Genomic DNA, 24,121 nt, shown 5'->3' with positions numbered 1-24,121 from the left:
AAGCTGGACTAGGGATGTTTCATACTTTATTAAACTGTGATAAATGAGTTCATGAATGCAAATTTTTCCCTTTTCTTAAAAAAACCACACAGGTATTCTCCAATGTGATCCAGGAACAATAAGAGAAGAAATGCAAATATTTCGACTGTTTTGCCACGAATGTCAAAGAGTATTCCATGATCGTTTGATCAACAATGAAGACAAACACTACTTCCATGTTATCTTGACAGAAATGGCCAGTAAATATCTTACTTAGCTATTCTTTTATTCTTAATTTTTTTTCATAAGGGAAATGAAATGATTTTGAGTTTTAGTCATTCATAACTAAAATTTTTGATAACTCAAATATATATAAATATTATGAAAATTAGTTACTAGAATAAAGAAAGGTTTGGTAGTCTCAATCAGGTATGAAATCAGAAATAGAGGCAGGAAAGTGGAGAAATAGACTATTCTCTAATAAGAAGCCAGGATAACATGTTTCTTCTCATACAAGGAATAGACAGAGATACAGAGATACAGAGATACAGAGATACAGAGACCATTGATGAATCCTGTAACAGAAGGGAGAAGGGTAGGGAGGACACAGTCTGAAATGATGTGGGAGGGGACGAGAGAGGGTTGTGGGTGAACAGAAAGATAAATATCACATGTCTTCTTCTATCATGGGGAATCCAGATGTAGATATATATATATTTATAAGCAGACCCATGTGATACAGAGTCACACATATCTCACATGGACACAGATAGGATTAGATAGAGGGAAAGGGAGAGGAGCAAAGAAGGGGAAATACAAACAAAAACAATGACCTGCATATGTCAAATTGGCATAATGAAACCCGTTATTTTATGTGATAACTGAAAAACATATTTTTATCTGGGTGTAGTATCTCATTTCCATAATCCAAGCACCCAGGAGGCTTCAGCAAGAGGATTGCCATGAGTCTGAGGCTGGCATTGGCTAGAGTATAAAACTCTGTCTCAAAAAAAAAAAGTGCTATGATTTTAATTTTTTAAAGCAGATTAAAATAAAAATAAATTACTATAATTCTAAAATTATCCTTTTTATTGAATAAGTCTTCAATATTTACTATTTAACAAAAGTTTTTAAATACTTGCTAAACAATCTTAACTCTGGGAAATTATCCACCCAATTAAAAGAGTATGTTGTTTGCTTAGCTCTCTCTCTCTCTCAGTTTTCATATCAACTGCAGATATTATTCTGCAGGTTTTATTAAAATGCTATATTTGCCAGACAGTGATGGTGCCTGCCTTTAATTCCAGCACTTGGGAGGCAGAAGCAGGAGGATCTCTGTGAGTTTGAAGCCAGCCTGGGCTACAGAATGAGTTCCAGGAAAGGCTCCAAAGCTACACAGAGAAACCCTGTCTCAAAAAATCAAACAAAAAAAAAAAAGCTACATTCAAGATGATTTCCATAGTAAAGTTGCTTTTGTGTTTTAACAGACAAGCACTTTGGAATTGCAATTGACCTGGAATATTTTTTGAAAAAACCTATCATATTTGGTGATTTCATTAAGGTGAGTAGTTAATTGCCTAACTGGTTTTGGTGAATTTGCTGTTTTCCAAATCCAATTCATTTACACAGGATTTTGCATTTGTAAAGACTAAATATCTAAGCCAAGTGTGGGCAAGCTTAAGTTCCATGGGCCAAATCTGCCTGCTGCCTAGTTTTTATAACTATGTTCCAGCTAAATGCAGCTACACTCTTTTGCCCAATGATAGCGAGTGCAGTAGCAGAGGCAAAGACAGGTGATCTGCAACACCAAAAAACATTCAGTCTCTAGTCTTTTGCAGCAAAAATTACATTCATTTTGGTGATAGCTCAAACCAGCACCATCAGAAGGAGGCAAAGAGGTTTCATGCCTTAACTCAGACCCAAGATCCCGTATTCTACATGGCTGTGCAACCCCTGACCAAATGCTTCCAACCACAAGAGCTTATTAGTCAAAGGAGATGCCTTCTTAATTTCAAGAAACTCTAATTAGTAGCATTCTTATACTTAATTACCTTTTATATCATTGTACTCTTCTCTCCATCCATCCAAAATGTCAACACATGGGCCTAATTTTACCCTCTGAACCTTCCTAGAACAAATCTCCCATCCCTGCTCAACTCCACCCTGTAGCTGGAGAGTTTTCTCTCCCGATTCTGCCAAGCCCCAGCAGTCCGACAGCCCACTTATAAAATAAACACACAGACGCTTACATTATTTGAACTGTTTGGCCTAATGGCTCAGGCTTCTTGCTATCTAGTTCTTACATCTTAAATTAATCCATTTCTATAAATCTATACCTTGCCACATGGCTCATGGCTTACCAGCATCTTCACATGCTGCTTGTCATGGCGGCGGCTGGCAGTGTCTCCCTCCACTTTCCTGTTCTCTCAATTCTCCTCTCTGTTAGTCCCACCTATGCTTCCTGCCTGGCTACTGGCCAATCAGTGTTTTATTTATTGACCAATCAGAGCAACACATTTGACATACAGACCATTCCACAGCACCACCCCCACCTACATAGCAAACCACCATCTGCTTCCACAAAACTAACTCTTACTTGCAGAACACATTCTTGATGTCTCAAGGCCAAAGGCCATACCCATTTTGTTCACTGAAGTCTCAGCCTCACACACAAAGCAAGGTACATAGCAGCTTGCCAATCAAAGCTAATAATTTGATAATAAACTGGTCCTTCTATAAGCTATATGCAGGGCTACACTCCAGATAAGTATTTCCACCTTACAAGGGAAAAGGATAATGTATTTATATGAAATATACCTATTTAAAGTTATCATAAAAAGTTAGGGTACAGCAGCCATAGATGCCTGTGCAAGTCCTGTACAGGGTTAAAATAGTCAGTATTCCCCATGGGTGCCCACACCCCTAGCTAAGGAGTCATCAGTAATTGGTGGCCAGGAAAGTCACCAATTGTGCTCGAGTGGACAGGCCTAGACCCATGCACAGATAGGCAGTACTGATCGGACTGGACTCAATGGTTATAAAACTCAACCAATTAATTCTTAAAAAATATAAGACAGCATTAATTAGGAGGGGGGGTATGAGGGCCATTTTATAGGAGTTGGGAAAAGATGGATATAATCTAAATATGTTGTATGCATGTTCAAAATTACCAACAAAAATTTTAAAGGAAAGAAAGACAAGCTTAAACAAAACAAAGTAAGTAAGATAAATAAAGCTCAAGGACTTGTTTTCACAAATTACATTTGCTATGTGCTTTTAGTGATAGCATTATCAAATGGAAGGATAAAAGACAGGCCTGGGGAGGTGGCCGAGTTGGTAAAGTGCTTACATGATAACATGAATTCAGATCCCCAGAACTCCATGTAAAAATCCAGGTGCAGTAGCATACACCTATAATCCTAGCAATAGATGAGGGGCAGAGACGGGGATCCACAGAAACCACAGGCCAACTAGCCTGGCCTACTTTGCAAGGTTCTGGGACAATAAGACAAAAAAAAAAAAAAAAAGGAGAAGAAGAAGAAGGATTCTAGGACAGATGTCATCCAAGGTTGTCCTCTGACCCCACAATAGAATATCCACTTATACAGACACACACACTCACCTGGACACACACACACAGAGCAAAGTAAAGTAGATGAGCCAGACCTGAGTTGGGGGCTTGACTAAGCGGTAAAGCACTTGCCTACCATTAAGTGGTACTTATTTTCAGTTACCTTTTTGAATGTGAACACCCTAAGAACAAGGTATAAACCAGAGCATTGGATTGCACAAAAAAATTAAGATGCTTCCAAACTCCTTTCTACATGAATTTTATTGCAAAAATCATTGACATTACAACCTACCACTTGAAAAGATGAAGTGAAATGAATTTCCCAGACTGTGTGTGTGTCATATGTCTATGTAAGGTAATTGATCCAACTTGGTGTGTCCCCATAAAATGTCGTACAGTTTGGAGCAGATCCGTCTGACCGCATCTACGATGATTTGCCTGACATAGAGAAAATTGGGAATGTTCTACAGGACTATCTTGATGACTATAACCTCACAAACCCTAAGGAAGTAAAGCTGGTGTTCTTCCAGGATGCCATAGAGCATGTGTCAAGGTACCGTGCTACAAGCCCCCAGTTACACACTGATCCTGTTTGTTTTTCATTAAAGGATAGCACTTTCGATGCGTTAGTCGAGTTAAAGTCTTGTAGAAATGCTCAATATGGACTAAAAGATATTTTATAATGTTTTAAAAACATTTTATTTATATGTGTGTGTGTGTGTGTGTGTGTGTGTGTGTGTGTGTGTGTGTGTGTGTGTGTGGTGCCTGAGGTGGTCAGGAAAGGATGTTGGATCCTCTGGAGTGAGAACTACAAGCAGTTGTGAACTGCCCTATGTGGTTGCTGGTACCAAAATCCAGGTCCTCTAGAAGAGTAGTACATGCTCTTCATCACTGATTCATCTCTCTAGCCACAAAATATATGCTTTAAATACATACCACGTGAATTTTCTATGGAATCCCACAGGTCATTATTGCTAAATATGGAGATGTTAGATTTATTTATGTGTATGGGTGCATTGTCTACATGAATGCATGTGTACTGTGTGTGTATGATACCTTTGGTGGTGAAAAGAGGGTATAGGATTCCCTGGAACTGGATTTACAGATGGTTATAAACACCATGAGAGTGCTGGGAACCAAACCTGAATTCTCTGCAAGAGCAACAAGTGTTCTTAACCATTAAGCTATTTCTCTAGTCCCTATTACTGCAAAATATTAATCAATTTTATTTGTTTGTTTTTATTGTTGTCTTGTTACAAATAGTATCTAAAGTGCTTTAAGAGATATATTAGGATAATTATGTGTGTGCCTACAGAGAAAGCTCAAGATCATAGTTTTGAACCCTGAGGATAGATCCATCTGCTTAGAAGTGTGACTCCTATCCACTTACAGCCCTCTTGGAGGGACATTCCTCACATGTGGGTATAGAGCCTGAATATCTTCAGTCTTTGGGATACACACCATTTTGTAGAATTGTTCATGTCCTTTTAGACAGTTCTAAGTGTTAAAATAACCTTTCCAAGTGAGCCAGCATTTATTTCCTGTGGCTTCTGGTGTCAGGTCCATTCTAGGGAGTAGGAACAAGGAGCATGTAAAACCACCATTTAACATCACAGGCCTCTCTTGGCTCAGTATATCAGTCTCTCTGCAAATAATGCTCAGAGAATGTTCCACTTGGCTTTTTAGACATGCCTGTATCTGTTCGATCTGTTCACCATTGTCTTTTACGGTTATAGGCCTCTCTCTTGGGTTATCTCGTGGAGTCCCATCAGACAGTACCTGGAGTGCCTGTAGCATCTATCCTCAAATGCCCTCTCCACATGCCCCTATGCTGCAGGAGTGGGATGTCTGGGCTTCCCTAAATAATGGCCCTGGCTCCAACAGCAAGGGCAGAGGAAAGGCCAAATGGCCCTATAACTTAGCTTTGGAAGTTGTACCTATTCTACTACACCTAGTCTTTCAGCCAAACCAGCCACACAGGCACACCCAGGCTCACAAGAAAAGAACAGAGCTCTAGCCCTTGATGGGATCCAAGAACAAGTTGGACCAGGAAAAATATTGCAGCCAACTTTTGGACTATCTCATGGAAAAAATAGGTACACTTTCTCAAGTCTTCCTTCTAATGAATTACAGGATTGGGAATCGTATTCAAACCTTTGCTTCTAACTCCACTGCAGGCCTCCCAAACCAAAACAGGCCTGATTTTTTTCATAAAAGCTCTGTAAGTGTTTTCAAATTATTCCCCGTGCTTCTCTTAGCTTTATCCTTACCAGGTACAACTCTCCTGGATCATGCCAGGAGCACAGTGCTTATAATTAATTCCAGCACTTGGGAGGATGAGGCAAGATTGCTACAAGTTTGAGGCTAGCCTGAGCTATTATACCAAAACCTGTCTCAAATCCCTAAAAAGTTACCCTGGATATTTCATGTTACTTATTAAAAGAGAATTTCCAGCCTTCAATATGTTTAACTTCATAAATTTCTGATATTGCACTTTAAAAGTGATACCCATATTTGATGACATTTATTTTGCAAAACTCAGCTTGAAATTATTAGTGAGTGGGATTTCCCTTTGCTACAATTTAACAGATCTGCGGGTTTACACTCCCAGTCCTTATGCAAACTGACAATTAATTCCCACAAATTTTTTTTCACATAAATAATAGCAAATGAAGTCTTGCATGTGTCCTGCATTTCTGCTCTTTAACTCAAATTTAAGAAGTCGTGTTTGCCACAGCTTGCATTATTGGCAAGACCATTTACCACTGCGCTGTTAAGACACTGCTTGGCTCGCATGTTCTTTTGCCAATGTACCCACAGACTGTATCGGAACAATTTTCACTCCCATCGATAACCCCCATTTCAAACACTGATGATAATTTTTTGGAAGAAATTACTTTTACATTTTCTATTTTGTTTTTAAGAATTCATTACTACCATCACTCCCTGGGGTCATGTAATCATCAATATTCAGACTTGAACTCCATGGGTACTGCTCATTCTTATACATCCTTCCTGCCTTCTTAGATTTTTTTTTTTAAGATTTATTTATTTATTATGGATACAGTGTTCTGCCTACATGCATGCTAACAGGCCAGAAGAGGGCACCAGATCTCATTACAGATGGCTGTGAGCCACCATGTGGTTGCTGGGAATTGAACTCAGGACCTCTGGAAGAGCAGCCAGTGCTCTTAACCTCTGCGCCATCTCTCCAGCCCAACCTTCTTAGATTTTTAAATTTTCTTCTTTCTTCTGCATATCTTCAGACTCACCTAGGATAGGTTTGGAGATCATCTCTGAGCCACAACGTGATATTTACCCCCTCGCTCAGTCTCTCACCATATCATCTCATGAAATGATGCCTTGAGGCCTGTTGTGTGGCCATCCTATGTGATTCATTTCTATGTGGGAAATCTATTACTCCTGCTTTAGACGCTCATAACATTTTTAAGTTGTGTCAAAAATATAGATCTCAGAGATAGAAGTGGTAGGTGCAGCTTTTGATTCCAACCCTTAAATATGTGTGCGTGTGCGCGTGTGTTAGCCAATTCTTTCCTTCTATCATGTGGGCCCTGGGGATTGAACTCAGGTCTTCCAGCTTGGCAGCAGGTGCCCTTGAACCCCCTGAGCTGCCTCTTTAGCTCAGAGACAACTCCAGTCTTTCCTGTTTCTCCTTCTAAAGCTATTGTCATGTGGTCTCTAAAGTTCTATTTTCTCCCCATGGTTTATCCTCCTTTGCTTCCGTGTTCTTCCACATCCTTTCCACAGTCTCTCTCTCTCTCTCTCTCTCTCTCTCTCTCTCTCTCTCTCTCTCTCTCTCTCTCTCTCTTCTGAGTCATTCTGAGCATTCTTTCAACATAGCTCACCTGCTTCATTTCCCACAATATCCTACATGAGATATGCAACTTCTGCTAACCTCCTCCTCGGGTTAGTGGTCCCATCTATCCGTATCTCTCCACTTGTCTCTGAATTCAGGTCCCGTGTTCTCCTTCTTGGGTGTCCTCTGCACTGTTTTAAATCTGCACTGAAGTGACTCAACAAGTGTCTTACTGTTGGATTGCTGTGACCGTGACCGAGACACCCTGAGCAAGGCAACTTAGAAAAGAAAGTGTTGAGTGAGGGTTAGAATCCACAACCATCACGGCAGGGAGCACAGGAGCAGGCAGGCGCTGGAGCAGTGGCTGAGAGCTTGTATCTGATCTACAGACACGAGGGGATGGGGCTAACTGCAAATGGCATGGAGCTTTGAAACCTCAAGTCCTGAGCCCAGTGACACACCTCCTCCAACAAGGCCACACCTCCTAACCTTTCCCAACTGGGGACCAGCATTCTAATACATGAGTTCATGGAAGCCATTCCTACGCAAACCATCACAACAGCTTTCTAGAATGTTGTGGATCTATACAGTGACTGGCCCTGTTGACACCTGACCCTCTTCAGAACCACAGTGTCTTATTCTAGATCCAGAGACTTTTGTGCGTGCTTGCCATTCTAGGTAGAGACCTGGGCTTTGCCGATGCATGAGCAGTATCCATGATCAATCAAGGTTCCTTTCCATTTAAACAACGAGAAAAAGAACTCTTCCTTTATTTTAAATTTGTACACCCAAGGCAGAGAGCCACCAGCCTGTGGTGAATCCGAGGAGAGATGGAGAAAGGAGTCAGTAATAGTACTCATCCAACCCTGATTTGCCTGAGATAGCCCGGTTCTCACCTGCACATCCTGCTTAGCTGGCCTCTGCCATCCCCACTGTAGCAGGACCCTCTCAGCAGAAGCCACGCCTGTGAACCTGAACTCAGTCTTCCCCTGCTTTACTTCCTGCAGGATTGCTCGGATGATCCGCCAGGAAAGAGGCAATGCCCTGCTGGTCGGGGTAGGAGGCACGGGAAAGCAGTCCCTCACGAGACTTGCAGCTCACATATGTGGTTACAAATGTTTACAGATTGAACTTAGCCGAGGGTACAATTATGACAGTTTCCATGAAGACCTGAGGAAGTTGTACAAGATGGCTGGTGTGGAAGACAAAAATATGGTTTTCCTTTTCACAGATACCCAGGTACATATTCAAACAGTGAGCACATAGGGTTACCACCCACTGGGAATGCATGGGGTTACATTCCACTGTGTGTTGAAGACGGAAAAGTATAGAGGATCATTGCCTCTCCCAACTTCATGTCTTCTTTTTTTTTCTTTTTTTTTTTAATAACCTACTGAGTCCATTTAGTTCCACCCATGTGTGCATGGGTGTAGAGCCCTCTGCTGGAGCATGGGCAACCTACTAGGGGCTGTGCTCTTGGAAAAAACTGATTCACCCAATCTCATCAGCTATCAGAGATCAGTAGGTTCTTAGCAAGGAGCAAGGCTTTGCACACCCTTCCCCATCCATGCTGGAACACTGACTGCCCTGAGAGCATGCAGGTCTTGTGCAGATAGCCACAGCTGTTGTGAGTTATGAGTACAGAGCCACGTCATGTTCAGAAGATGCTGTTTTGTAGTAGTCCTCCCTAAGAGAAGTCAATGTGGCTAACTTTGCTCCCACTTAAAAAGCAACGATATACCAGTCAAATTCTCCAAAAGGAAGTGCTTATAAAATGCAAATTAACAAAAGTAAATATTAAACATTACTAAAGTCATATTTGACCTAAATAAGAAATAGTTGATATTAATTCACTTTACATGTTAATCTCACTCCTGGGAATCTGGTGCATGAAAATAATTTGCTGCCAGCTGAGGAGCAAAGCTCTAGGCCTAAAGATAAATTCATGATATAAACTAAATTGTCAACCATTTATGTCCATGGAAATGCAAGGCACGTTGTCTCCATGGTGTGTTGTGCTCCCATATTTGTGGTTTAATATTTACAATGAAATCGTGACTGAATGGAGCAGAATACAAGATACTTGTGCATATGACTTTGATGGGTATTGTGCCAGTGAGTTTTAACTGTCAAATTGACACAATCTAGAATCACCTGAGAAAGAGTTTAAGTTGAGGAGTTCTCTAGATCAGATTGGCCTGGGAGCATGTCTGTGAGGGACTGAATTGATTGGTAATTGATGTGGGAGGGCCCAGCCCACTATGGGCAGCTCTATTCCCTGGGCAGGGGGTCCCAACAGTAGAAGAGAGTGAGGAAGCCAGCTGAGCGTGAGCAAACAGGCAACAAAGACACGTTTATTTCTCGCTGCTCTTGGCTGTGGATGTCATGTTACTAGCTGCTTTGAGTTCCTGCCTTGACTGCAGCCTGGCATTGTACTTCAAATAAGCCCTTTCTTCCCAGGGTCCCTTTTGTGTTTTATCACAGCAAGAGCAGTGAAGCCAGAACAGATGCAAATGCTCTTCAAGAGACAAAACAAAACTGAATAGTATTGTAAAATAAATTTAAAAAAATGAAAATAAATAAATAAATAAATAGACAAAACAAGAGAGAAAGATGGAAACTCCATAGAATTTAGGATTGAGGATTAGGATTGTGTTAGGATTGAGGATGCTATCTGCCGTTTAAGTATCTTTTAAAGGTGGAACTGGTACCTGTGAGTTTTGGAATGAATACTTGATAACTTCCTGTAGTAACTGTAGCGTGATGAACTTACAATGGCCACTCTGCTTTCCCTACAGATCGTTGTGGAAGAGTTCCTTGAAGACATCAATAATATTCTAAATTCAGGTGAAGTGCCTAATTTATTCGAAAAGGATGAGCTGGAGCAGGTTTTAGCAGCCACCCGACCAAAAGCGAAGGAAGTTGGAATTTCTGAAGGGAACAGAGATGAGGTAGCACATTCCAGAATAGTTCCATGACTTTCTAAGCAACGATTACCTTAGCCTTTTGCTCAGCAGCCCACAGTTCACCTATAAGGAGTCCATAGGTAGATTTTTATATGATTTTTTCCTTCTGATTCTATGTATTCTATTTTCTGTGTGTCCATGGAAACACAATCAGAAAACCTATTGCCCCCACAGAGATTACAGTCAGTCAGCTCCCCGTATTCTTCTTCGAGCCTGTGCTTATTAGATACACCTGCAGTGTCTAGCCTGAGGGAGGCTGCAGGCTGAAGCCTAATGCTTTTCATACCCTTGTCTGGCAGCAAGGTTCTGCACAATGAAAACAGGAATGTGTTTTCTCTCTCTGGAACAATATAGCTGCTGCCCACCTCCACTTCTCCAGCACCATGATTTCAGGCACCCCTGTCCCTCCTTCTCTCTGCACCTCCTTCCACTTTGGGGCTATTATACCTGGACAGTTACTGTGTCCCTGTGAGAACTGCCCTGGGTCAGAGATGATAAATAGAATCAGCAGGTCTTTTTCTTTCTTTGAGATACCAGGAATTGATCCAGGGTTTCACATAGTAGATAAGCCATCTATCACTGAACTCCAGTACTCCATTTTTATTGTTTGAGACTAAGTCTCACTGAATTTCCCAAAGTAACACAAATCTTAAAAGGTGTTAATAGAAAACCCAGAGCCAGATATTGGGGTGAAAGCTGAAAGATCAGAGAAGTAGAACAGCCAGCCAAACCACTAGCTTGCCTCTATGAAATCCTCAGCCTCAAGAGAGCGAGTTCCTGTTTCCTCATGCCTTATATACCTTTCTGTGTCCTGCCATATTAGTTTCTGGGATTAAAGGTGTGTGTCACCACTGCCTGGTTCTGTTTCTCTCATGTAGCCCAGTGTGGCCTTGAACTCACAGAGATCTCTGCCTCCAGAGTGATAGGATTAAAGGTGGGTGCCACCACTGCCTGACCTCTATGTCTAATTTAGTGGCTGGCTCTGTCCTCTGCTCCCCAGGTAAGCTTTATTGGAGTACACAATATATCAATGTGACCTTGAACTTACTCTATAGATCAGGCTGGCCTTGAACTTGCAATCCTCCTGCCTCAGCCTCCTGAGTAGCTGTATTATACTACTGTATCACCACCAGGTCTGCCTCAAGCTGTCATTTTTAATATTTTCAGACTGCATGAGTATCTTTACTACTTTCTTGTTGCTGTGATAAAAATACCTAACAAATTTAAAGATGAAAGAGTCTATTCCAGCTCATAGTTCAGGGGCATAGTCCATCATTGGTACAGCCCAGCATGGCAGGGAAGTCATGGTACCAAGAGCTTGAAGCAACTGGACACATCACATCCACAACTAGAAAGCAGAGAAATGAATGTGTACATGTTAGAGCCCAGCTCCTTTCTCTACTTTATAAAGTCCAGGATCCCCTGCCTAGAAAACAGTCCCACCCAGAATTAAGATGGGTCTTCCCACACCAAGTAATATGAGCAAGATAACCCCTCACAGGCATCCTCCCAATGAGTCTAGATTTTGTCCACCACACTGAGTATAGATGTTGGCAATTCATTGACCTAAACTAACGGTTTTTGGTGATAGTATCCTCACTTGTTTTCCTTGCTGTTTTCTCCTATTTTAAACTGAACGCTGACCTTTTCCATCAGGTGTTTCAATATTTCATCAGCAGAGTGAGGCAGAAGCTGCACATTGTTCTCTGCATGAGCCCGGTTGGCGAGGCCTTCCGGTCCCGATGCCGAATGTTCCCCTCCCTGGTGAACTGCTGCACCATCGACTGGTTTGTCCAGGTTGGTGACACCCAGGACACCTCTTGGAGAAGACTGGTTTGCTTGTGTGGGGCCACCACGCTGTCTGAGCACAGCTCATGATACTTGGTCAGTTCTAAAGGCTTCTAGGAAGTTACTCAGATATAGGATTATGGTAATGGTCACAACAAAGAGAAAACACAGTCTGTAAAGGAAGGAGAGGCCCCTGACACCGAAGTCATTGTGATCCGGACAAGAGCTGTTTCAGTGCATGGCCGGGGAGGGGGGGGGAATGAAGAAGAGAGGAGGCAGAGTGGGAGAGATGGCTCAGCGGTTAACACGGCTCCGCTGTTCCTCCCGACGACCCAGGTCCGATTCCCAGCACCCACATGGTTGCTAAAAGTCATCACTGCACACATGTGATGCATAACATACATGCAGGCAAAATACCAATACACACAAAGTAAAAATAAATAAATCTCAATGAAACGTGGGGTCAGAGACAGTGAGTATAAGCAACACTCTCAAGAGATTTTCCCAAAGGAAACAGAAAGACATGAGTAAGGGCTAGAATGGCACAATGAAACCAAGAAAGCCCGATCTTTACATTTCTTATTGTATTATTTATTTAGGAGGCAGGGTATATGCTACAACACTCATATGGAGGTCAGATGTCATCTTGCTGGAGTCAGTTCTCTCCTTCCACCATGTGGGTCCAGGGGTCAAACTCAGGTTGTCAGACTTGCTAGCAACCACCTTTACCTGCTGATCCATCTTGCTGGCCGAGAAACAAGTACTTTTTAACGGCAATTTTAAACTCTATGTGTGTGTTGATAAAAATAATCCAGGAAGAGAAATACATTGGGTTACCTCACTCAGGATGATTTTTTTCTAGTTCCATCCATTTGCCTGCAAATTTCATGATGTCTTTGTTTTTCTCTGCTGAGTAGTACTCCATTGTGTATATATACCACATTTTCTTAATCCATTCTTCAGTTGAGGGGCATCTAGGTTGTTTCCAGGTTCTGGCTATTACGAATAGTGCTGCTATGAACATAGTTGAGCATGTGCCTTTGTGGTATGATTAAGCATTCCTTGAGTATATGCCCAAGAGTGGTATAGCTGGGTCTTAAGGAAGATTGATTCCTAAATTTCTGAGAAACCACCATACTGATTTCCAAAGTGGCTGTACAAGTTTGCACTCCCACCAACAGTGGAGGAGTGTTCCCCTTGCTCCACATCCTCTCCAACATAAGCTGTCTTCAGTGTTTTTGATCTTAGCCATTCTGACAGGTGTAAGATAGTATCTCAGAGTTATTTTGATTTGCATTTCCCTGATGACTAAGAATGTTGAGCACTTCCTTAAATGTCTTTCGGCCATTTGAGATTCTCTGTTTAGCTCTGTAGCCCATTTTTTAATTGGACTGTTAGGTATTTTGATGTCTAGTTTCTTGAGTTCTTTATATATTTTGGATATCAGCCCTCTGTCAGATGTGGGGTTGGTGAAGATCATTTCCCATTCTGTAGGCTGTCATTTTGTCTTATTGACTGTGTTCTTTGCATGGCTGGGTACCAGGCTGATCTCCAGGAATCCAATTGATGAGAGAAAGGAGGGATTCTATGAGCAAGGGGCATTGAGATCATGATGGGAAAATGTACAGAGACGGCCAGCCAAATTAGTGGAAACACATTAACTGTGGACCAATAGCTGAGGAGCCCCCATAGTACTGGACTAGGCCCTCTGGATAGGCGAGACAGTTGTTTAGCTTGAACTGTTTAGGGGGCCCCCAGGCAATGGCATCGGGACCTGTCCCTGGTGCATGAACTGGCTTTTTTGAGCCCAGTGCCTATGGTGGGACACTTTGCAAAGTCTTGGTGCAGGGAGGAGGGACCTGGACCTGCCTCAACTAAATGTGCCTGGCTCTGCTGACTCACCATGGGAGACCTTGCCTTGGAGGAGGTGGGAATGGGGGATGGGTTGGGGGGGAAGGCTGGGGGGCAGGAGGAGGGAGGAGAGGGGAAACTGTGGTTGGTATGTAAAATGAATAAGAAAATCTCTTAATAATAAAAAAGAAAAAATTATGCAAAAAGAGAGAGAGGAATACACTGATACGATATCAGGCCTCATGGAACTAATGTCATTGAATAGCAGTGAAGCACAGGGTGTAATTGTCAGAGAAGAAGCTGTACCCTGGGGGATAAGAAGTGAGGGGTGAGGGGCACAGGTGCAGGCGGGAAGATATTGGGGTGGGGGTGGGGGGATAAGAGCTCACTGAAGTATTATTTGCTTCTGGTCTTTTTATTCATGTGGTAAACAAAACAATCAACTAAAAGTAGTGCAAAAGAGACGTGCAAGTCTGAGACATGGTAGACAAAGCCCGAGACTGCAAAACCGATGCATTAGGAAAGGCAGAAGCATGTCTGGGCCTCGCTCGGGGGCTAGTTGTCACGAACTACACGGAAAGCGCCACGTGTGGCGTTTGTAATCCCAGCACTAGGGAGGCTGAAAACCGAAGGATTGCTTTTCGTTCAAGACCAGCCTGGACCAGAGTGAAAGAGCCTGGCTCAAAAACTAAACGACCATGGGGGAATGTGAGGGAGCACTGGGGGTGTCCCTCCAGCTGCAGTCAGCTGCCCAGGAGCCTCACAGAGTAACTAAGGGTCAGGGGAGCTTGGAACCAGAGAGGTGGGAAGGAGTTGGGGTCTACACGGGACGGTGATCTCATTGACAAACTGACCCCACAACTGTGTATTACGGTGAAGACAAGAGGTCCATGTAACCCGAATCATTTCCTGCGGGGAATTCCAAAGATAACCAGCCATTTCTTCATCTAGCCAGCCAACGTTTATCAGCATCTTCTATGTGCTTGACCCAGTTCCGGGGGGCAAACTGGTCAGCAAACACAGACCTGAGACCCTGGTAATAAGGCCCGGTTCATGAAGTCCCAAGGGCAGGAGTAGGAGTAGACTAGGAAAAGCCCCAGACAAACACAGTTTCTTAGTGGTTGAATGATGTGTTGTAAAAATGACTGACAGAATTTTTTTCTGATGCCCTCTTCATTTACAGTGGCCCAGAGAAGCACTTCTGTCTGTATCAAAGACATTTTTCTCAGCTGTCGACACTGGAAATGAAGAGCTAAAAGATAAACTTTCCCTCATGTGCGTGAACGTGCACCTGAGTGTCGCCCAGATGGCGGACCGCTACTACAGTGAGCTGCGCAGGCGCTACTACACCACGCCCACCTCCTACCTGGAGCTCATCAACCTCTACCTGACCATGCTCACTGAGAAAAGGAAGCAGTTAGTTTCAGTACGTTCAGTCTTGTCCACAAAAACAATCTGGCTTTTGGCTTAAAGCCAAAACTTTAGGGGGCCGAGGGGAGGTGTGAATAAAATATCTATGTACCTGTCTTACTCGGAATGCTAAGCAATTGCTCTACCACTGAGCCATACCCCCATCTTCAAACCAAACCATACTCTTCACAACCTGTAACAGCACCAAAAAAGAGTCCTGTGTTGATGCAAGGGCCTTCTCCTTCCTGAATATTTATATTTTCCTTCTTTCATGTATATGTGTTGTTGGCTCAATAGAATAAAGAAAACACAATAGCACAAAAGTTGAGCAGAGATTCCACCATCTCTGTAGGGTTTTAAATACAAGAAATGTTTTTTTGTTGTTGTTGTTGTTTTTGTTTTGTTTTTGTTTGGTTTTTGGTTTTTCGAGACAGGGTTTCTCTGAGTAGTTTTGGTGCCTGTCCTGGATCTCGCTCTGTAGACCAAGCTGGCCTCAAACTCACAGAGATCTGCCTGGTTCTGCCTCCCAAATCCTGGGATTAAAGGCGTGTGCCACCACCGCCCAGCAGAAGAAAGGTTTTTGATGCAGAGATCTCACCATCTCTGTAGGGTTTAACGTGGAAGAAAGCTCTTTGATGAGCAGTAGAGATGAGCTGTGAGTGCTCTAACATGTACAGACCAAGACCAAGGACTTGACTGTCACATAGTCTCCATGCCATGAACTCTGCCTCTTCCATCACAATCTTGAGCCTGTTGTGAAAGGTCTGAGAGTTTGAATAGAAGATAACCCTAAACTTGGAGCAATATACATGTCTATAATCCCAGCACATGAACAATGGAGCAGGAGGATCAGAAGTCCAAGGCTGTCCTCAGCTACATAGTGAACTTGAGGTTAGCCTAGGCTACATGAAATCTCATAAGAGAAAAAGTAACACAGAATTTTTTTTTAATTTAGAAAGCAAACTTTAGAAATACTTGTAGCTCCTACTTGGACACTGTGAAATTTAAATAAGACTGCAAAAGAAGAAAGGAAACAAATGCATAAAGACACAATGTTCATGAAGTACTTAAACTATGGCCTGGCATGTGAGATGCCCAGAAATAGTGGCTGCCGTCCTCCTCCCCATGGAGCCATTAACATGACCCAAAATTCAAACATTTTAGACACAGAAAGTAGAAGCCTTGGCTACTTGGACATTTAAAATACTTTTCAGGAGTCCAGCCTTGTAGAATGCATGACTTGTAACTAGCCCAACAGTCACCTTGACTACTCACCATTCGAAATGATCTTGTTTATGCACCTCTTTCTTCTGGAGGTGTCTCCTGGACTGTATGCCACCTCCGCAACCCCAGACAAGGGTTTTCACTCCTAGGAAATAGGGCTCAGATGCAGCAATCAGAGCCCAGGTCTCAGGGCTCTGTCTCCAGACTCTCAGGGCTCTTGACCCACTCGGAGTCAACAAGCTCCCAGAATGAAGGCCTCCAGGGCTTCCTGTCTGAACTTGTCTCTGACATTTGACGTGTTACCATGAAGAATAAAAACAACAGGCCTTGCTCCCTTCCCTCAGTGAGCCAAATGGTTCAGAGACATCCCACCACTGTAGCCAGAGGGTTGGGTCTAAACACATGGTCAGTAGTGTGGCCAGTTCCTAGCGTCGTACTGTCTACGAAGGTTTTCCTATTGCTGTAGGTTCACAACTTGAAGTGTAATACAATGGTGTGATGATTCTGTAGGTATAAAATTTAATGTATAAATAATGAATAACAGCAATCTAAAGCTTCTAACACTGTTATGGAACTTTTGTTGTCATTTAGGCACGAGATCGTGTGAAGAATGGTCTCACCAAGCTACTGGAAACGAACGAATTGGTGGATAAAATGAAATTAGACCTCTCGGCTCTAGAGCCTGTGCTTCTACAGAAGTCACAAGATGTTGAAGCCCTGATGGAAAAGCTGGCGGTGGATCAAGAAAACGCTGATCAGGTAGTCGGGGTTCTGGGAGTGGCCCTACGGGTAAAGGCTGCAGCTGGCACCCCAACAATTGCATAGGATAAATAATCGTTTTTTTTCTCATCACTACAACCAAGTAACTGACAGGAAGCCACTTAAGTGTGGACGGGTTTGTTTGAGCCAACAGTGTGAGGGAGTACAGTCCAGCATGGCTTCAGGGGTGTGGGGCAGTTGACCACAGTGTAGCCACAACCCAGAAGCAGACACGGGTGAACACAGGTGAACACGGGTGAACACGGGTGAACACGGGTGTTGGGTTTCCTTCCTACTTTCTATTCAGTCTAAGACCCCCACCCCGCCCCAGCTCATAGAATGGTACCACCCACATTCAGGGTGGTCTTCCCTGCTCAGTTAAAGCTTTTTAGAAACAAGCCTAGAGACATGCCCAGAGCTGTGCTTCCACGGTGACTATAAATTCTATCAAGTTGACAATCAAAACTAACCCACAATAACTGATCAGGTCGTTTTCATATATGTGTCATTAAAATAGATACCAGAATCGGCAATGCTATTGTTCTAGAGATTCAGTTATGTTTTAAGTTGTAATCATATTTCACTGGACCAAATCAGAGCTGAAAGAGTCTGAGAGAAGCAATATGTGAAATTATAAAACAGCTTCCCCTCCTTCTAAGAAGGAGATAGATGAAATGTAACTCCCTCTCACCACTGGTCTAACACAAAGCGCAAATGTAGGTCGTTATCCTGACTCTTCAAACACCAGTCATATGTCTCCTGGTAGAAATACTTAGCATAAGAAGCATTTTGGATCCTTCTAGATTTTGGGATATCTGTATAAATATGAAATACACAGCACAAGACTCAAACCTAAGCACAAGTCCATTTGACTTATCTACATTTTATACACAGCATCTTACAGTAACTTGGTACAATCATCTTGGCTACCTGAACTAATCTGTCACTGTCACGTGAGGCCCAGTGTGGAACTCACTGCTCGTGACCATATAGGGTATTCCATCACTTCAGACTTGGGGTATTTTTGCTCACTGAGACCTCCTAATCAACCCTGATTCTGTGACCAGGTTCGAAGTGTTGTGCAAGAAGATGAAGCAATCGCAAAGGTGAAAGCCGAAGAGACCCAAGCGATTGCTGACGATGCCCAGAGAGACCTCGAGGAAGCACTTCCTGCCCTTGATGCCGCCAATAAAGCGCTGGATTCCTTAGATAAAGCAGATATCTCTGAAATCAGAGTCTTCACAAAGCCCCCTGATCTGGTCATGACGGTGATGGAAGCCATCTCCATCCTCTTAAATGCCAAGTGAGTCATTCAGAATATCTGGTGAAACCTTCCTTTAATGTATTGTCTCCATTTTCATATTTTCCTATATGTACATCCATTCTATTCTCTAACCACCTCTCTTTGGTTTGATTGTTCATTCAACAAACTTATTCAACAAGCATTCTATTAAGTGTCTTTTTTATGATACATAGTGGGAGATACAAAACACTTGTTTATAGAATGCAGGTAGTTGAGGGGCAAAGATATGAGCAGGTGTATTTTTTTTTTTTAAAGAAGATGCTCATTTGGAATGTGGGGCCTTGGAAAAAGCTTGGAGACCCATGATTTTCATGGAATGAGAGGGAGCTGAGCAGACAGGCAGTGGTTTCTTCAGGAAAGACCATGTATATGTTATGCCAAGCAGATTTCCTCTTGATGACATTTAGTTTTCAAATTTTCTTTAAAAATATCCTTTTCTAAATTTCATATATATATATATGATATATGTGTATATATATATACATATATATCATATATATATATATATATATATATATATACATATATACCTTTCTGTGTAAAACTGAGCAGAGTCTGGAACACCCCACTGCCATCAGATGTTTCCACTGGCTCTTAGGCTGACACTATGGTCAGACCAGGGCTCTATGCAAAACACATAAACATGAGCAAAGGGGACCTAAGAACCACTGAACATTTTTTTTTTTTACCTAGTCAGAATTTCTTAGAAATATCAATATGCAGCCTGGTCTACAGAGCAAGTACCAGGACAGCCAGGGCTACGCAGAGAAACCCTGTCTTGAAAAACAATCAAAAAGAAGAAGAGGAAGAGGAGGAGGAAGGGGAAGGAGAAGGAGAAGATGAGGAAGAAGGGAAGGAAGGAAGGAAGGAAGGAAGGAAGGAAGGAAGGAAGGAAGGAAGGAAGGAAGGAAGGAAATCAATGTAGCAAAAGCTCAAAAGAACATGGTTGTTTGACCAAGCGATGCAAAGCCTAGTTAGAAGTTAATTTTAAAGACATCCTAGCAAGAGGGTTTAAAAGTCAAGGTTGAGGCAAAGGAGGTAAAATATAAGGACTACGGTGTTTTCAAAATAAAAACTATAACTTCAGGGCTGGAGAGATGCCTCAGCAGTTAAAAGCACCTGCTGCTCTTTCCGAGGACCTGAGTTCCCAGTACCCATATCAGCTGGCTCACACCTACCTGTAACTCCAGTTCCAGAGGACCCCATGTCTCTTTTGGCCTTCACAGCCACTATACTCACACATACATATTCCCATACACAACACACACAGAGAAACACATACACGTCATTAAAAATAAAAATAAAATAAATCACATCTTGTGGGAAGAGCTGAAGCAGGCGCTTTTGGCTCTGCACGGTCTGCTGCAATCCGTGGAGGAATGCGCTGCCAAGCCACCATCATGCCTGGGCACCTACAGGAAGGCTTCAGCTGCGTGGTCACCAACCGATTCGACCAGCTATTTGACAACGAATCGGACCCTTTCAAGGTACTGAAGGCAGCAGAGAACAAGAAAAAGGAAGCCGGCGGGGGCGGCGTTGGGGGCCCTGGGGCCAAGCCCAGACCAACTCCAACGCAGCGGACAAACAGTTGCATAAAGAGTCCCAGAAAGACAGCAAGAACCTGCTGCCCCCGCCCCCCCCCCCCAGCATTGGTGTACCTGACAAAAAGGAGAGGCACCCGCCAAGCAAAGCTACACAGAGAAACCCTGTCTCGAAAACCAAAAAAGAGAGAGAGAGAGAGAGAGAAGAAAGAGAAAGAAAGGAAGGAAGAAAAGAGAGAGAGGAAGAAAGAAGAAAGAAAGAAAGAAAGAAAGAAAGAAAGAAAGAAAGAAAGAAAGAAAGAAAGAAAGAAAGAAAGAAAGAGAAAGAAAGGAAGGAAGAAAAGAGAAAGAGAGAGAGGAAGAAAGAAGAAAGAGAAAGAAAGAAAGAAAGAAAGAAAGAAAGAAAGAAAGAAAGAAAGAAAGGAAGAAAGAAAGAAAGAAAGAAAGAGAAAGAGAAAGAAAGAAAGAAAGAAAGAAAGAAAGAAAGAAAGAAAGAAAGAAAGAAAGAAAGAAAGAAAGAAAGAAAGAAAGAAAGAAAGAAAGAAAGAAAAAGAAGGAATAAGGCAAGTTGGAAGAAGACCTGGTCAACTTCAGGGAGAATGTAGCACGAATCTTAAGAGGTCTTATTAATGAAATCAAACCTGATGCCAGGTATTGGAGTCAATGCTGGAAGATCCGAGAAGCAGAACAAGCCACAGCCACCTCACCTTGCCAGTTCCTTAGCTGGTCCTGTTTCCTCAGACTGGAAGCCTCTGAGTTCTCATCCAGAATGAATCTCAGCTGAACTGCTGCTAACAGCCTAAAAGCTTAACCAGCTCTAGTTCCTGGTCCTCACACCTTAAATACCTTTCTGCTTCTTGTATCACTTCCTGGGATTAAAGGCTCTTGTCACTACCCCTGGCTGTTTCCAATGTGGCTTTGAACTCACAGAGATCCAGGTGGGTTTCTGCCTCTGGAATGCTAGGATTAAAGGCGTGTGTGCCACCATTTTCAGGCCTCTATATCTAGTGCCTGTTCTGTTCTCTGACCCCAGATAAGTTTATTAGGGTGCACAATATTGTGGGGAACACAATATCACCACATTTCCCCTTTTTTGTCTAAAATTTAAAAAAGCTTGTAACTAATACAAGAAAAACTATATCCAATTAGTATATACAATATATACAGTCAAGAATTACATTAACAATGTCTAGTCCATTTACATTTGACAGATTCAGACAAAAAACTCCATTAATATATAACAATGTCCAGTCCATTAACATTTGACAAATCCAGATAGAAAATTTTCATTACTTATCCCATTTAAAACAAGTAGTTCCTTTTTAAAAGTAGATTTAGTAATCTCCCTTTTTATCTTATCATATCCAGGAGAAGGGAAAATAATTGATAGGAGAACAGAAAGGTGACCACCTCGGTAAAGAAGATTTGAAAAGCCACTTGAAGAAAAGGGTTCTGAAGGTGGTGAATTTCCAGTTGATAGACCAATTATTGAATGGCCTATCTGAGGCCGAGGTGGTCTTGGAAGGGGTCCAGGAGGCCGTGGACGTGGAATGGGCTGAGGAGATGGATTCAATTCCCGTGGCAGACGTGAATTTGATAGGCATAGTGGAAGTGATAGATCTGGCCTGAAGTATGAGGACAAACATGGAGGTAGCGGATCTCACAACTGGGGAACTGTCAAAGATGAATTAACAGAGTCTCCCAAATACACCCAGAAACAAATATCTCATAGTTGCAGTGATTTGGATCAATCAAATGTGACTGAGGAAACACCTGAAGGTGGAGAGCACCCAGTGGCAGACACTGAAAATAAGGAGAATGAAGTTGAAGACACAGGGATCGCCCAATGACAGAGAAATAGATGAGATCTACATGAGCAAACTGGATGTGAGGGAGGGGGTAATGGAGGGCAAGGGTTGAGGGAAAGAGAGCTTAGGGGAGTGGGAGATCCCAGCTGGATCAGGAACAGAGTGGGAGGACAAGGAAAGAGAAACCATGATAAACGAAGACCCCATGGGAATAGGAAGAAGCAGAGTGCTAGAGAGGTCTCCAGAAGTCCACAAAGATACCTCCACAATAGACTACTGGCAAGAATCGAGAGAAAGCCCGAACTGACCTACTCTGGTGATCTGATGGCCGAACACCCTAACTGTCATGCTAGAACTCTCATCCAATGACTGATGGAAGCAGATGCAGAGATCCACGGCCAAGTCTCAGGTGGAGCTCCAGGAGTCCAATCGGCGAGAGAGAGGAGGGATTATATGAGCAAGAGATATTGAGACCATGATTGGAAAAAGCACAGGGACAAATAGCCATATGAATGAAAACACATGAACTGTGAACCAAGAGCTGAGGAGCCCCCACGGAACTGGATCAGGCCCTCTGGATAAGTGAGATAGTTGATTAGCTTGAACTATTTAGGAGGCCCCCAGGCAGTGGGACCAGGACCTGTCCTTAGTGCATGAGCTGGCTTTTTGGAACCTAGGGCCTATGCAGGGACACTTTGCTCAGCCTTGGTGTAGGGAGGAGGGGACTGGACCTGTCTCAACTGAATCTACCAGGCCGAGCTGAATCCCCAGGGGAGACCTTGCCTTGGAGGAGGTGAGAATTGGGGGAGGATTGGGGGGTAAGGCTGTGGGGTGGGAGGAGGGAGGACGGGAATCCGTGGCTGATATGTAAAATTAAATAAATTATGAAAGAAAAAAGGAAAAAGAAGAGGTGAAGGAAGAGGATCCAAAAGAGATGACTTTGGATGAGTGGAAAGCTATTCAAAAATAAAGACCAAGCGAAAGTAGAATTTAATATCCGAAAAACAAATGAAGGTGCTAATGGACAATGGAAAAAGGGATTTGTTCTGCATAAATCAAAAGTGAAGAGGCTCATGTTGAAGATTTATAGACCATCATTTCCAGAAGCCAGCAAATGATATAACGTCTCAATTAGAGATCAGTTTTGGAGACCTAGGCTGCCCAGGACGTGGTGGCGTCCAAACCGTGGCAGCAGGACTGATAAGTCAAGTGCTTCTGCTCCTGATGTAGATGACCCAGAGGTATTCCCAGCTCTGGCCTAACTGGATTCCATAATACAACACTGTTCAAAGCTTTTGCATGCTTAAGGATCCCAAACAACTAAGAATTTTAAAAAAGACTCTCATTCATAACATTCACACCTAAAGACAGAATTTTATCTGTTTTGAAAACGAACTTCTCTAGCTACACAGAAGTAACAAATATGTTAGTCAGTTTTGTATTTAGAAATGTATTGGTAGCAGGGATGTTTTCATAATTTTCAGAGATTATGCATTCTTCATGAATACTTTTGTATTGCTGCTTGCAAATATGCATTTCCAAACTTGAAATATAGGTGTGAACAGTGTGTACCAGTTTAAAGCTTTCACTTCATTTGTGTTTTTTAATTAAGGACTTTAGATGTTCCCTCAATTACAAGCCGGTTTTAAAGATTAGGCACAATACTGGTTTTAATATCTGCTTTGCATTTTCACATATGGTGAGCTGGGACATGTAAACTTCTGATTTACCAGATTTTATGCTGCATGAAATACTAACCACTACGTATTTTAACTATATATTTTTATTTGGGAGTTGAATTTTTTCCCACAACTTATGATAGCTGATATACTAAATCTTTATACAGAATTATCAGTACCTGAATGAATTCAAAACACATTGGTTTAATTAACTCTTGGCTCATGCATGGTTTATTAGGTTCAAATTATACCTGATTCACCTATATTTACTTTTAAAATGCATGGCTTCCCCATTTTAAAAGTAAAACTAAACACTGCTTTTGGAAAAAAATAAATAAATAATAAAATAAATCTTTTTTAAAACTACTCTTTCTTTGATATCTTACATTTCTAAAACTCTTGTTTTATATTCCATTATCTACTGA

The 24,121-nt window shown here is 42.3% G+C and overlaps 1 protein-coding gene and 1 pseudogene across 4 annotated transcripts in view; both read left to right on the top strand.

Moving 5' to 3' along the window:
* Positions 1-24,121, top strand: part of Dnah6 (dynein axonemal heavy chain 6) — a 233,090-nt gene that overhangs the window by 123,223 nt on the left and 85,746 nt on the right. For all 4 annotated transcript variants that reach the window (XM_042273489.2, XM_042273487.2, XM_042273488.2 and 1 more), the window contains exons 43-51: positions 93-239; positions 1,467-1,540; positions 3,949-4,103; positions 8,375-8,606; positions 10,166-10,318; positions 11,990-12,130; positions 15,156-15,398; positions 17,198-17,365; positions 18,433-18,668. In XM_042273489.2, coding sequence (XP_042129423.2) covers positions 93-239; positions 1,467-1,540; positions 3,949-4,103; positions 8,375-8,606; positions 10,166-10,318; positions 11,990-12,130; positions 15,156-15,398; positions 17,198-17,365; positions 18,433-18,668 — 1,549 coding nt within the window. The remainder of the gene's footprint in view (positions 1-92; positions 240-1,466; positions 1,541-3,948; positions 4,104-8,374; positions 8,607-10,165; positions 10,319-11,989; positions 12,131-15,155; positions 15,399-17,197; positions 17,366-18,432; positions 18,669-24,121) is intronic.
* LOC102907965 (SERPINE1 mRNA-binding protein 1-like) lies at positions 20,069-23,371 on the top strand (annotated as a pseudogene).

The sequence above is a fragment of the Peromyscus maniculatus genome, chromosome 3 (assembly GCF_049852395.1).
Source record: "Peromyscus maniculatus bairdii isolate BWxNUB_F1_BW_parent chromosome 3, HU_Pman_BW_mat_3.1, whole genome shotgun sequence".
NCBI lineage: Eukaryota > Metazoa > Chordata > Mammalia > Rodentia > Cricetidae > Peromyscus > Peromyscus maniculatus.
The sequence above is the reverse complement of the archived record's forward strand: the minus strand, read 5'-3'. Positions and strand labels throughout refer to the sequence as shown.